Consider the following 14,221-nt stretch of genomic DNA (forward strand, 5'->3'; position numbering starts at 1 on the left):
CTTTACTGTAAATGTACTTGCGCAAGAACACACATGGGCTACGTCTACACTGGCCCCTTTTCCGGAAGGGGCATGTAAATTTCACTAGTCGTCGTAGGGAAATCCGCGGGGGATTTAAATATCCCCCGCGGCATTTAAATAAAAATGTCCGCCGCTTTTTTCCGGCTTTTAAAAAAGCCGGAAAAGAGCGTCTAGACTGGCCCCGATCCTCCGGAAAAAGTGCCCTTTTCTGGAGGCTCTTATTCTTACTTTGAAGTAAGAATAAGAGCCTCCAGAAAAGGGCACTTTTTCCGGAGGATCGGGGCCAGTCTAGACGCTCTTTTCCGGCTTTTTTAAAAGCCGGAAAAAAGCGGCGGACATTTTTATTTAAATGCCGCGGGGGATATTTAAATCCCCCGCGGATTTCCCTACGACGACTAGTGAAATTTACATGCCCCTTCCGGAAAAGGGGCCAGTGTAGACGTAGCCATGCAGTGTAGATGCACTGCAAGTTTTTGCACAAGAACTACCGTTCTTGCACAAGAAGCCTATAGTATAGACGTAGCTGGAGACTAGGTTTATTTTGTCAAAAGATGATACTCCTCTGACATTGTGAGTCCTAAATATCCTGCACATCTCAGTAAATAACAAAGCTCTTCAATAAGACTATTTACTATTCACGTTTTAGTGGACTTAAGTCTGATCCCAAAATAATTTTCTTGCTTGACCCAAAGAAAGTCTTTGGCTAAGATTAGTAGAGCTATTTGTTTGAGGTGATGCAATGAATAGCAATAAACAATGACCCTAAACTAAAGTGACCCTGTATACTGTAGTTCTCCTAATGCTTCCCTGAAATCAAATGGCAGGCAAACAACAGGTTTTAATTTAATTCAAGTGCAAGGCAAAGATACCCTGTTATTTGATTTTTCTCTTGAAATCAATGTAGATGTAATTCAGGCCCATATGCAGGGGAGTGCGAAGAGTGTGCATGCATCCCCCCTGTGGTCTTTCATGATCCACCATGGGGCAGATTCCAGCTGCTCTGGGAAAGGCAGAGGTGATGCATTGCCAACCTCACTCCCCCATCCTGTGGACAGCAGGGGAAGCCTGAGGCTGATTCCCCCCTTGCTCCCGAAGGAGAGAGGCCAGGGGTGGGGCTGGACCATGGGGGTGGGGTTGGAGCAACCACCAGCCCCTCTTGCAGCTCTCAGAAATTCCTGCATACAGGCCTGTGATTAGATTTCAGATAAAAAAATCACTGCAAGGCTGTGTCTACACTACCTGCCTCTGTCGGCAGAGGCATGTAGATTAGGGTTGTAGGCAAAGGTAAATGAAGCCGCGATTTAAATGATCGCAGCTTCATTTACATTTACATGGCTGCCACGCTGAGCCGACAAACTGCTGATCAGCTGTTTGTTGGCTCAGCGCGGCAGCCATGTAAATGGAAATGAAGCCGCGATCATTTAAATCGCGGCTTCATTTACCTTTGCTGAACAAACAAATCTACATGCCTCTGCCGACAGAGGCATGTAGTGTAGACGTACCCCAAGTGTAGACAAGTCCTAAGATACAGGCAGTCCCCAGGTTACGTATAAGATAGGGACTGTAGGTTTGTTCTTAAGTTGAATCTGTATGTAAGTCGGAACTGGCGTCCAGATTCAGCCGCTGCTGAAATTGATCAGTTTCAACAATGGCTGAATCTGGACGCCAGTTCTGACTTACATACAGATTCAACTTAAGAACCCCAGGAATCCCCAAGTCAGCTGCTGCTGAAACTGATCAGCAGCTGATTCCAGGAAGCCCGGGGCAGACCAGAGGCACCGGGAGCAAAGCGGCAGCGGCGGCGGAGTCCGGCGCCTCTGAGGCTTTGCCAGAGCAAAGCCTCAGAGGCACGGGACCCCTCCGCCTCCCTGGCTTTGCTCTGTGTGTCCCTGGTCTGCTGGAGATGGTCCCCAGCAGACAAGAGGCACCGGGAGCAAAGCGGCAGCGACGGCGGGGTGCCGCGCCTCTGAGGCTTTGCTCTAGCAGACCAGGGACACAGGGAGCAAAGCCGCAGCGGCGGCGGAGTTCCGCGACTCTGAGGCTTTGCCAGAGCAAAGCCTCAGACGCGCGCGACCCCTCCGCCTCCCCGGCTTTGCTCCAGGTGTCCCTGGTCTGCTGGAGATGGTCCCCAGCAGACATGGGGCACCCGGAGCAGCTTTTCTCGCCCCAGAGGTCGAGGTGGCGGGACTGCTGTGCTCTGGGCGGTCCCGCTGCCTGCGAGCTCCGGGGCAAGAAAGCCCCGTTCGTAAGTGCGGATCCGACATAAGTCGGATCCGCGTAACTTGGGGACTGCCTGTACTGACAGATCCGAATTGTACTGGGATTTAAGTGAAAGGAAATTTTATCACTGACTTCAGTGGGAGCAAGATCAAGCCCTAAATAAAAAGTCAAAGCCATTCAGACACAAGAAGGTTTTATTTTCCAGTGTTGCAGTAGAAGCACAATATTTCTTACTAAGGTAGGCTTTCTAGAAGTGGGCTTTTTGGCGAGATATCAATTAAGAGATGGTTGCCTTGTATTCCAACAGTGTAAAAATGCAGCATGGTTTTTTATTCTTTCCGTTACTATGCAAATATTGGGCAGCTCCCAAGTATTGTTCTCTTTGTTATGTTGTGTTTGCTGGTAGCTAATTTTCCTTGTCTGCTTAGTTTGTTAATATTGCTTCATTTTCCATTGACCATACAAAGAGCAAGGCTGAGGATGTGGACTGAAAACTTAGTACACATTATATGTAGGGTTTTGGTTTTGTTTTGTTTTGTTTTTTTGACAGAGTATTAGAAACAGTTTCAACAAAACAAAATATTGGCTTGGCAGGCTATTCAAATTTAGCTATTTGAAGCTCTTTCCAAATTTATAATTCAGCCATGATTATGTTTTAAAATGCATATCTTCCATTTTTTATTGTTTATGGACCTCAACTGACGAAAGAGTGATCAGCATTTATTTCTGTCTCCTGGTATCTATAAGGAAGCATTTTTCAAAAGGGAGACTGAAATGACAAAAAGGAGGAACAAACAGCCACAGTCAAACCTCACTTCTCTCCCAATCAATTCACTGCACCTGAAGGGACAGAGTAAGCAGCCTTTGGGCCAGGGGAGGGGTTCTAATCTAAGATGGTTAATCAGTAAGACTGCAGAGAGCATGCGGTGAGAAAACTCGTCCTTAGGTTGTTAAATTAGGCACAAGTTGCATTTTATCTGTGCTTTAAATGAAATAATTTCTGACTTTTATTCCTCATTAATTGTATTCTCTTAAAATCTCTCTTTGTACTTAATAAACTTGCATTACTGTTTTAACTAATCCAGTGTGTCTAAACTGAATTGTCTAGGAAACTCCATTTGGAGTGGCAAGCTGTGTGCATGTTATTTCTAATGTATTGCCCAGGAGAGGCTGTGCAGTATAGGACATACTTTTCTGGAGGAATATCTAAGATCGGGGACATTCTAAGATCATCCTACAATATTACCAAGGCTGCCAAGAGGCAGAGTGTCACTCAAATGTTGCTGGCAGACTGCAGTTTCACTCAAGCACTCAGGGTACGTCAACACTGAGCACTTATTTCAAAATAAGCTATTACGGAAGAAATACTCCACAATAGCTTATTTCAAAATAGCACATCTACACTGCAGGGAAGCCTCAAAATTAGTTCAAGGCAGGCTTCTCTAATGTGGACGTGCTATCTCGATTTACAGCCCCAGGAGGCACTGGGGAGTAATTAGTTTGAATGGCCCAGGGGAGGAGGTATTTCAAAATAGCAGCAGCGGAGTATCCACACTACTGCTATTTCAAAATAGGCATTATTCCTCGTGGAATTAGGTTTACAGAAGTTGGAATAAGCCATCCATTACTTCAAATGTGTTTTGAAACAACAGAATTGCTGTGTAGACGCTCACACTGTTATTTCAGAATAATGGCCGTTATTCCGAAGTAACGCTGCTGTGTAGATGCACCCAGGGTGAGGCATGCATGTTAAAAAGCTGTTTGTGAGTGGCTAATATGGGAACTCCTTTGGCAAGATGTTGTAAGGCACTCAAGGTTGCAGGGCAAGGGTGACAGCTGCTCATTAAACTAGATTGTTCCCTGGTATGTCACCAGGTCCTTGCTTTGACTCCGCATTTAGGTGAGTGGCATTACTCAGGCTGGCAATGTGGAGGCTCCACTGCGTGAGGAATAGACAAATGGAGGCAAACTGCCAGTAGAATATTATATGTTAACGCTTTCTGAACACCGGTCTGATGCTATGTAACACCGAAAAGGTATAACAAGGGAACAGAGAGAGAGAGAATAATATGTTTATTATAACACCATTCCTTATATACAGTGCTGGCCAAAGCTCAGCTCCCCCACATCCCACCCACAAAAAGAAAAATTCAATACCCTGAAATTCAAGTTCTGAAGAAGAAAGTTTCCTGTTAATGTTTTCTACCACGTTAGCTTTAAAAGATTCTATTCTGGTCTAGTTCTCTGAGATCAGTGGCTTTGGTATTTATTATATTTCACTATGCTGGATGAACACACAGTGACATGTTTTTGCTTTGCAGGACTGTTTGTATGGTTTGGACTGTAGGTGTATGTGTGCACTGGTTTTGGTTATACACTTTATATACAAATTTACTGAAAAAGAAAATGGCAGCACAATAACTTCTGAGTTTCACATATAAGAAATTGCAAAGTTCAAATCAGAAGTGGTGCACGTTCCTCAGTTGTGCACGCTCCTTCTCTGTCTCTTACACACAAATACCACACTTGGCTCATTACTTGAGAGGTAGAAAGACAGGGATACCTACTTACTTTTTAGGGAGGGAAACTATGTGAAACACGTATTGTTACTTTTAAACAGTGCCAGGGCAAGTCCATTGGAGGTTCTAAGCAGGAGTATTTTGAGGCTCCCCCATACTAAATCTAGGGATGTAAATCCCATTTAATCAGTTAACTGGTTAAACGTTATGTTTAATGCATAACGAGGCCAGGAAACCAGGGTTGGGGGGCGCTCCAGTCTGGCTGGGCTGGTGCAGCACTGTCCTGCAGCATGGCGCAGCAGGCTAGTCAGGCTGGAGTGCCCCTTGCCCGCAACATAGCACAGTGGGCCAACCGAGCTGGAGCGCCCCCTGCTTGCAACGCAGTGGACTGCTCCAACCTGACCAGGCCTGGCACAGGCGGCGGCTGCTCTGGACATACTGGAGTGCCCACCACCCATGGCACAGAGGGCCCAGGTGGGCTGGAGTAGTGCCCCACCTGTGTCAGAGGGCTACTCCAGCCTGGCCAGGCCGCCAGTTAACCATAACCAGTAAGCATCAAGTTCTTATCACAAAAAGTGAATAGGTGGCACCCCCGGTGCTGCTCAGGGCACCAAACAATTGCTTAGACTGCTTATGCCAAGCTCCAGCTCTGCTTTTAACCCTCTGCCAGCAACTTTACATGGATACAACTTGATTTCTACAAGAAACCAAGTGCAGCAAACTGCAATACACCAGAGACATTGTGACAAAATAAAATGAACGTTCGTTGTTTGGACTTTACTTATTTATAATAAAAAAAATTAGAACCCAGTGACAAAATGTTGTGTACACCAGGAATTCAAAGGCCTGTTTACAACATTGACAGGTGATTCCAATTACCCAAATAACTAACATGTGATGTTGTCTTCATCAAATTAATTCTCATGCACTTGGGAAATTTCAGGTCTGTTTATAGTAATATAGAACCTGAAAGTTACTCAATGTTCTATAGAAAATATTCATTTTTGTTAGTGGTTACCAGAACTTCTAATTAGCAATAATAAAAAACATTTATTAAGAGCAGCAACTGCTCCCTCACTATCTCTGAGTAGTAAACTGATGGGATTACTCACTAGCAAGGTACTGCTCAATGGTTCTGGTCCACAGGCAGGTAGAAGTCAGTGGAGTTCTTCACAAGCACAGGTATCCATCCTGTCTCAACAGCATTGTTAAAATTGGCAGAATCAAGCCCTTAAGATACTATACCAGAAGCCTTGTGGGGGGGTGCAACAGAATCAATACGTCAGCCCTACAGCATCCAGAATTCACCCCCATGTAAAATGCCAAAGAAGCTGATTAAGCCAGCTCTCTGTCTACTTTGTGTCTCAACAGCAGCACTAAGGCTTTGGAACAGAATCAGAATTGGAACCATTAAAAATATGGAGCTATTAAATGGAAGCCCATTGATTACATCTCTCTGTATGTAGTAGATAGCCATAAACATTAACTACGAATTACCTCATTAACTTGCTTTTTGTCCAAATGGAAAACTTGACCAGAACTTGTTGAGGCAATTTCTTCATAGACTTTGTAACCAATATGTGTCCTATCATCACAGTCTCCGGTCAGCACAAATACAACCTGGGGTATTAACAAGAAAAACACACAAAGGAAATGAAGATGCAGACATCGAGCACCTAGTGCAAACCTCAATGGGAAAAATCTTATTGTCAAATGTACTAGAGAAGTACATCAGAATTTTTTTTTAAAAGTTCACACTTTTCTGTGTGATGGACAGCCATTTTACTTTCAATTAATCTACTCTGAGCTCTATACAAATGAGATGTACACCCTGCCGCGCCTTCCCCTCCCCTCAAAAAAAAAGGAAGGAAGGAAGGAAGGGAATCTGGAGCACAGCTGGTTTCTGTACCCACTCCACACATAATACGCCAAATGGTTTCAATTTGATGTTTTTCAATGGAAATTCCATACAGAAAGCAAAGACCAGCAGGACTGAGTGATGGAAAGTGACTATAAGAAAACTCATGCAGCAATCACATCAAGAGAGGATGAAGTAATAAAACTTCTATCAGTACTTTTCATTCCCAGAGCAATCGATACTGTAACAGTCAGACAAATCCACAGACATTAATTCACTGCCAAAAGGCCCAAGAAGGCAAATATTAGCAGTGGAATATCTTGTGATATTTAATTAATAACCTTAATTAATGTCCCTTTAATTTTCATTTGTATTAGTCATATCAATTTGTAATATGTTATAAAATAACAAAACAAACACTAATTGCTAGAATGATAACCTCTTTTACAGAAAGATTTCACAAGTATCTTGGAAAGAGTTTTTCTGAACAATGCTGTTACCACAGTGGTAAATAAACAGGAATGGCTAGAATATTAATCTTATCCTTACCTGTGACTGCTTCTGCTGAATGAGCTGCAATACTTCATGGGTCAGCCTATAATCTTTGGATCGTGCATCAGTAAATACATAGATGAAAGAACCAGGAAGAGAAATTTCTAGAGCTATTTTGATTGCGCCAATGCTCATCTCTGGACAGTCACCACCGCCCTGTTCACAATTAAAGAAAGTGGAGAAAGTAATCATAAGAAAGGAAAATGGACATTAGCAATAATAAAATGATTAGGTTATTTTTCAGAAAGATCTAGGCAGATTTGTTTTCCAACTTCTAGCAGTTTATCCTTTTATTTATTGTACTGCATGGTTTCTGAAAAATACTTACTTTAAAATAATAGCCAGCCAAGTTTTAAAACTTCCCATTGATGGTCAAGATGTAAAAAAATGCAATGAAGATACTAACAATCAAGCTATACAAAGTAGGATAGGTAAACAGCCACCTTTGTGAAGAGCATGTATGAGTAAAGGTGTTGGTAACGAGAAATGCATAACACACTGATTTATCTGTTCCTTCCTACACAACTACCCACACCATACCCAGAATTTACCTGCCTTTGTACACAATGGGCCGTGTCCTTTTCTCAGTTACCCAGGCAAAAACCTGGTTTAGCTATTGTGATGGATAGGAGGAGAGCTGGCCATCACTCGGTAACTAAAGGGTAAAAACTCAGGTAGCTAAGGGTGTTGGCAGGGGGCCAGAAAAAGCAATGGGATGTAGTGCTAAAATCTGAATTGCGTATAGATACCTTCCTGCTCTCTTTGACTACATCTACACAGTAGCCTTCTTCCGCAAAAGCTTATGCAAATGAAGCGCAGAGTGGAATATCGCCACGCTTCATTTGCATAATTAATTAGCTGCTGCTTTTATGCAAGATGCTTTTGCGCAAAAAGCAGCAGTGTAGACGACTCCTTTTTGCGCAAAAAACTCCTCTTGCACAAGAGCCATTCTTCCTGAAAAAATGAGAAAGTAACATTAGTTCATTTTTGAGGAGTAACGTTAGATCGAACCAAGGGATTTGGTTTGAACTAACGCGTCCCAGCGCACACTTTCTGGTTCGAATCAGCTGTTGAGCGGAGTAACACACCGGTGAGATCATGCTAATGAAGCATGGGATATTTAAATCCCACGCTTCATTAGCAATTTTGGTCACCTACATTTGCATCCCTAGCTGGAACTAGGGAGCAAGTGGAGAGGTACCCTACGGTTCTTTGTGTTTTGATCTGTTCTTTTGTTAGTTGCTCTGTAACACCTAGCAACAAAGTATGCTTTATCAAGTATATCTCTTTTGTTTTGTAAATAAAATCACCTTTTTTAAGGCAATGATTTGATTTTTGTGTCCTGGGAGGTAACAAGAAGTCTGTGTGTGTCTGCTTAGCCTGGGAGGTCAGCTATCAGAGATACAGTTTTTCTGTGTTTTTTATTTCTTTTTTCAAGCTCTTTGGTGGCAAAAGAGCTTGGGATACCCCTGCGGAAGGAATTCAAGTGCTCTTTCATGCTTTTTCAGAGTTTAAATAACTTGATGGGGGCAGCCTATCCTCCAGAGTCAGTGCATCTGTGAGTCTTCGAAGGTGGGGGGTTTTTTTAGGTTTTTTTAAGCAGAGCTTGTAGAGGAGTGGTGGCCAACCTGCAGCTCTCGAACCACATGCGGCTCTTTGCTTAAAGAAATGCGGCTCTTGGTAGTTCTGAGCTGCACACCCAGACTGCTCACGGCCGGCTGCTCTGTGCACACACCCCAGCGCCTGGAGGAAGAAGCACATGGAAGCGGAAGCCAGGCATTGGGTTAGAGTGTGGGGGGGGAGTGCCTAGCTCTGGGGGAGGTGAGGAGATTGGGGGTGCCAGGCTCTGGGAGAAAGGGAGGGCATTGGGTTAGAGTGGGAGTACCTTGTTCTGGAGGAGGGGGAGAGCATTGGGTTATGGTGGGGGCTGGGAATGCCTGTTCTGGGGGAGAGGAAGGGAATTGGGTTGGGGGGGCGGCTGAAGCACCTTAAACTGAAAGTCTTCATGGATGCAGAATAAGGCAGCCAACACAGATGTCATATTTAATTTCCAGTGTAAAAAAAGAATCAGCATGTACTGGTTCACACTGTGTTTCTTTAAAGAAAATTCAAAGGCCATCGTTTGCCAGGCTGGAGCAATTATTCTGAGATATGAGTCTCTCCCTTATTGTTTTTGAACCTCTTATATTTGCAATCTGGGACAGACCTAAATTTTTAGAACTATAAAAAAGCTATAATATTCATAAGTAAAAAAAAATTAGGAAACCATACCAGGGATCAACAAGCTGGAGTGAAACAGTCACTTCAAATTGTGCTAATTTACTTCTGAGTTCAGTTTAATTTTAAAAAACTCACAGAACATAATAGGGCAGTAGTATTAAATTTAAAATACATGGTGGGAATGCTTTTTTTTAGTGTAAGAATATTACTGTATTTTTAAAGGTTTTTTTTTTTTAATTTGATGTTTGTTCCTTGTCAAGTTCTCTGAAGATCTATGGACTGGCAGTGAATTTTTTAAATGAGTAGAGATTTTTTTATTGGTTTTTGTCTGAAATGTCCTATAATGTTATTTTTATCACTCCATTTTGTGTACTATATCTATCTATAGATAGACATAAAATAAATATATAATACATGACTCTTCAAACTCTATCCACAGCTATTTTGGCTCTTCACTCTTCGTCTCTAACTAGTTGGCCACCCCTGTTACAGAGACAAGGCATTTAAGGTCTTTTGTGGACCCCCATCTTCTGCACTCAGAGTGCCAGAGTGGAGAACAGCCCTAACAGCTACATTGGTCAGATTTACACATAGATAATTGAGAGGATAAATAGCTTGATTAGTTTATAGTTTATTAATACAAGTTTAGGGCCCTAACAAAAATTAATGTCTGTGAAAAACACATCATAGACTGTGAAACCTGGTCCTTTGTGTACATTTAGCCTACATTCTACAGATTTCGCAGGGGAGACCAGCATTAATCAAATTGGGAGGCCTGATCCAAAAGGGAATTGCAGAGGGAGACTGCAAGGCTAATTTAGAAGGGTTATAATACAGCCATCCTTACTTCTGTACTGAGTTCAAAGCGGAGCAGCTGGACAGCAGGGGTTGTTGGCTCGGCAGCCAGTTTTGAAGACAGTGATCTGCCAGCAGAGCTGGGCTTCTGGCCAGCAGCCACCACTCTCCAGCTGCCCAGCTCTGAATGCAGCACTGCAGCCAACAGCAGTGCGGAAGGAAAGCAGTACCTCCATTCCCCCTGCAATAACCTTGTGACCCCTTCACAACTCCTTTTGGGGTTAGGACCCCTATAGTTACAACACCATGAAATTTCAGATTTAAATAGCTAAAATCATGACATTTACCATTTAAAAAAATACTATAATTGTGAAATTGACCACAATTAACTGTGAATTTGGTAGGTCCCTATATGTATGTATGCCCACACACAGACACACACAACAAGACAGAGCTAAGTTAAAGAAATTAGTCCTGTGTTTAGTTCCAAAACTGATTAGTTTTACAATTATTCTTATCTCTTGTGGGAATTAGATCTGTAGTTTAGATCCAGGTCTTGTGAAAGCTTAGCCTCTTGAAGTTACAAGTCTCCCTCACGGGTCATACCATAATTGTTCAGTGGCACACAGCTATTCTGGGAGGTCATGGACATAAAGGGTGAAGTGTTCTCTCAGGTAACCAGGACAATCTTGTGGAAGACTCTGAGGGTATGTCTAGACTACATGGCTCCGTTGACGGAGCCATGTAGATGAGTTTACTAGACATAGGAAAATGAAGCAGCGATTTAAATAATCGCCACTTCATTTACATCAAAATGGCCGCCACGCTGTGCCAATCAGCTGTTTGGCAGCACAGCGGGGCAGTCTGGACGTGCCGCGGTCAACAAGGGAAACCTTTGTTGACTGCTCCAGTAAACAACATTTCATGAGGCATAAACCTCATTTCACGTCGACAGAGCCATGTAGTCTAGACATACCCTGAATGTCAGAACAGCGAGACCTTGAAATGGACTCTGCACTGAGAGGAGAACAAGTGTAGCTTAGACAAGGGACTGCAGGGGATCTGTTCACAGTTACCTGTGTTGCTAAGGGGTAGCTGCAGTGTTCATACTATTTTTAATGAAAAAAAATCCCAACTATCCTGATTTGACATTGTCTTAAAGTAATTAGTTTAAAAATGGCCAACACCCTCAGTTAGTTTTTCATAACTGGAACAGAGAAAAACAAATTGAAAAACTGCTGTCTTATAGATGAAAAAAAGCCAAAAGCAAATGTTTGCAAATCAGATGAAGCTTGTAATAAATGTTAGCATAAAATCTTAGTTCCAAACCATTTATTTAAAAACTACTTTGAAGTTCTATTAAAGTTATGATTTTTTTTTTAATTTTAGCCAATGGCATATTGTTTTAATTTAAATAAGTTCATATAAGTACAAAAAATACATCCATTTGAATGAACTATAATCTTTGAAAAGCCAGAAATTTACATTTTAAAAAATAATTGGAACTATATTAATTTTTTTAACATATTTTGATTAAAACTCCTGGATTTCTCCCAGAAAAAAGAAGCATTTTCTAAGCACTTGCCATCTGTGGTTTTCCAAGTAAAGTATTTAAGAGACACAAGAAATTGAGTCAAAAGAAAACACTGGAAAAAACAAAATCAGCGAGAGAAGCAGATCGTCTTTTCTTTGAAATAAGACAGATTAAAGCTGAAGGAAAGGACATGGTGCAATCATTCTTATTAATAAAAAAGGGCAGAATTTGTGCCAAGTAGTAAATATTTTAAGGAAGAGCTTTGTAATTATCAGAACAATTAGATAATGTAATGAGCTGTAAAGGGAGATTATGAAGTTTGTCGTCATTGGAGATCAACAAGGCTAAACTTGACCCCCATCTAGCAAGGATCATTTGAGGATAAAAAAATTATTCTAGCCACAAAACAACAGTACTGACCGAATGAGTTGCTAGAGGGAGCACTCCCAATATAAGCCTGATCCTTCACCACTTACTGTTATTTAGTTCAACTGATTTCAGCAGAACTGATCTTGATAGTAAGGGTGAGATGACTATAGTCTATATATTACTATATAAAATATATTAAAATATTTTTATTTTTAATATTATGAACCCTTTGACTTGCATGAAAATTTTGTGCACTGAATGATAGCTGGGTATGAAAAGAAAACACTTAGTTCTCTCCTTCCTCCATTATACAGTGATCCTATTCTTTCTTCAGGTATTCAGCAGGTTTCTCAAATCTATGCAGATTTTAAAGGGGGAAACTGGCATTCTCATTGAAATTCTGCTAAATCAGTGATCTGTTAAAAAAATTCTCCATGTAGACAACTTTCCAGTTGTACAGAAGGAAATGTGCACCCTACAAGTATGAGCTGAGCATGTGAAAAGGAGAAAAATTTGCTTTAATAAATCAACAAACTTTGGTTTAGGGAAGAAAAGCCTTTGACTTAGCATCTTGTAAAAAGGAAATTTCCCAGCTTCTCTTACCTACTTTCTGAAAAAGTGGAGTCTTGCTGCTATAGGAGTTTAAGCTGAAACCAGAAATGAAACCCTGGTCCCACTAAAAATCAACGACAAAACTCCCAGTGACTTTATTTCACCCCTGAGAACAAATCAAAAGATTTTGAGGGCACTTTTTGTTCTGGGGTTAGAGTAAGAGGGACTTTTAATTATGAAGCACCAAGGAAATATAGCCTACTCCGGCATAAGGAGGAGAATTAACTATACCAGTACAAACTACCTTAGCAGTGATATAACTATTCTGATGCCAGTTGTGGTTCTTTTGATATTATTACTAATTAGAAGATTTACCCAGCACTGCTCAGATCCATAACTCAAATAAGTTTTGTTTTTCTTCATTTAAATCATTGCTCTGGGATTGGGCTTGGGCTTGGATGAGGGGGTTCAGTAGGCAGACTGCCCCAGGGAGAGAGGACCCCAGCCCTCTCTCACCATAGCAGTTTGGGGCCAGGTGAGAAGCACCTGTCCATGGCTGCTGTAGCTACAACGGACACAGCAGGAGGAAGGATGCATTCCCCTGTGTGGGGGGCAGACAGACACAGACAAACAGACACACACACTGACAAACTCTCTGAAACATATAGTAGATAGCTGTCCTTTTCTCCACTCCTGTCCCCTGCTGACCCAGTGGGATTAGAGCTGTCCTGGTCTCTGGCCCCGTGCTGCTCCCTGTGGTCATGGATTGACCTGGCTTGTCCAGTTTTCGCCACAAGTCTGGATCTCTGCCCTTCCTCTTGCCTCACAGGCGCCAGTCCAGATGAGAGCCGCTCGGGCAGCTGTGGGGAGTTGTGGACCCTCAGCTTCTGAAAGAATACAGGGAGTGGGCCTGTTCTTGGGGCCCTCTTACCCAATGCAAGTGGAGGGGCCTGGGCTTTCAGGAAAAGATCTTCTGGAAAAACTTCTTACAAAAGAGAGCATCCACACCGCAAAAGTACATCGAAAAAGCGATCTGCTTTTTCGAAAGATAGCATCCACACTGAATGGACGCTATCTCTCATGTAAGCTGTGATTACTATGGACGGTGTGCCCATTAGGGCACCTGTGCTTTTTTCTCTTTCCTCTTCTTTCAAAAGAACTCCCTCTTCCCTGTCCAGACACACCTTTTTCCAAAAGAGCTCTTTCGGAAAAAGGCTTCTTCTTCGTAGAATGTCAGAAAACCCCCTCTGTTCTTTCAATTTTCTTTAGGAAGAATGCAATTGTACTGTGGACATAAGCAAGGGTTTTTTTGGAAAAACGGCCGTTTTCCCCAAAAAACTCTGTAGTGTAGACACACCCTCAGTTATGTATATTCATAAGCCAACTTTCATAAAACATGGGGAGGGGGATCCACGACAGAGCCTCTGATTGTGGATTGTGATTAATTTAATGGAGCCCAATGCAAAAAATATTACTGTTTTAATTAGAAGAGTCTTTTCTAATGATGTTTCCAATCACATTTTGTACGCTAACGGCCAAATTCAGTGCTAATATAAGTGAGTGTAACTCTATACCAAAGTT

General features: G+C 42.1%; 1 protein-coding gene across 4 annotated transcripts in view; it reads right to left on the minus strand.

The window, feature by feature from the left end:
- The window catches only part of HMCN1 (hemicentin 1), a 364,148-nt gene that overhangs the window by 285,004 nt on the left and 64,923 nt on the right, over positions 1-14,221 (minus strand). For all 4 annotated transcript variants that reach the window (XR_012906027.2, XM_075936754.2, XM_075936755.2 and 1 more), the window contains exons 3-4: positions 7,168-7,326; positions 6,258-6,380 (exon numbers count right to left, since the gene is read on the minus strand). Coding sequence is in view for 3 of the 4 variants with exons in the window: in XM_075936754.2 (XP_075792869.2) it covers positions 6,258-6,380; positions 7,168-7,326 (282 nt within the window). In the remaining variant the exon portion in view is untranslated. The remainder of the gene's footprint in view (positions 1-6,257; positions 6,381-7,167; positions 7,327-14,221) is intronic.

The sequence above is a fragment of the Pelodiscus sinensis genome, chromosome 9 (genome assembly GCF_052426305.1).
Source record: "Pelodiscus sinensis isolate ZL-2025 chromosome 9, ASM5242630v1, whole genome shotgun sequence".
Classification (NCBI taxonomy): domain Eukaryota; kingdom Metazoa; phylum Chordata; order Testudines; family Trionychidae; genus Pelodiscus; species Pelodiscus sinensis.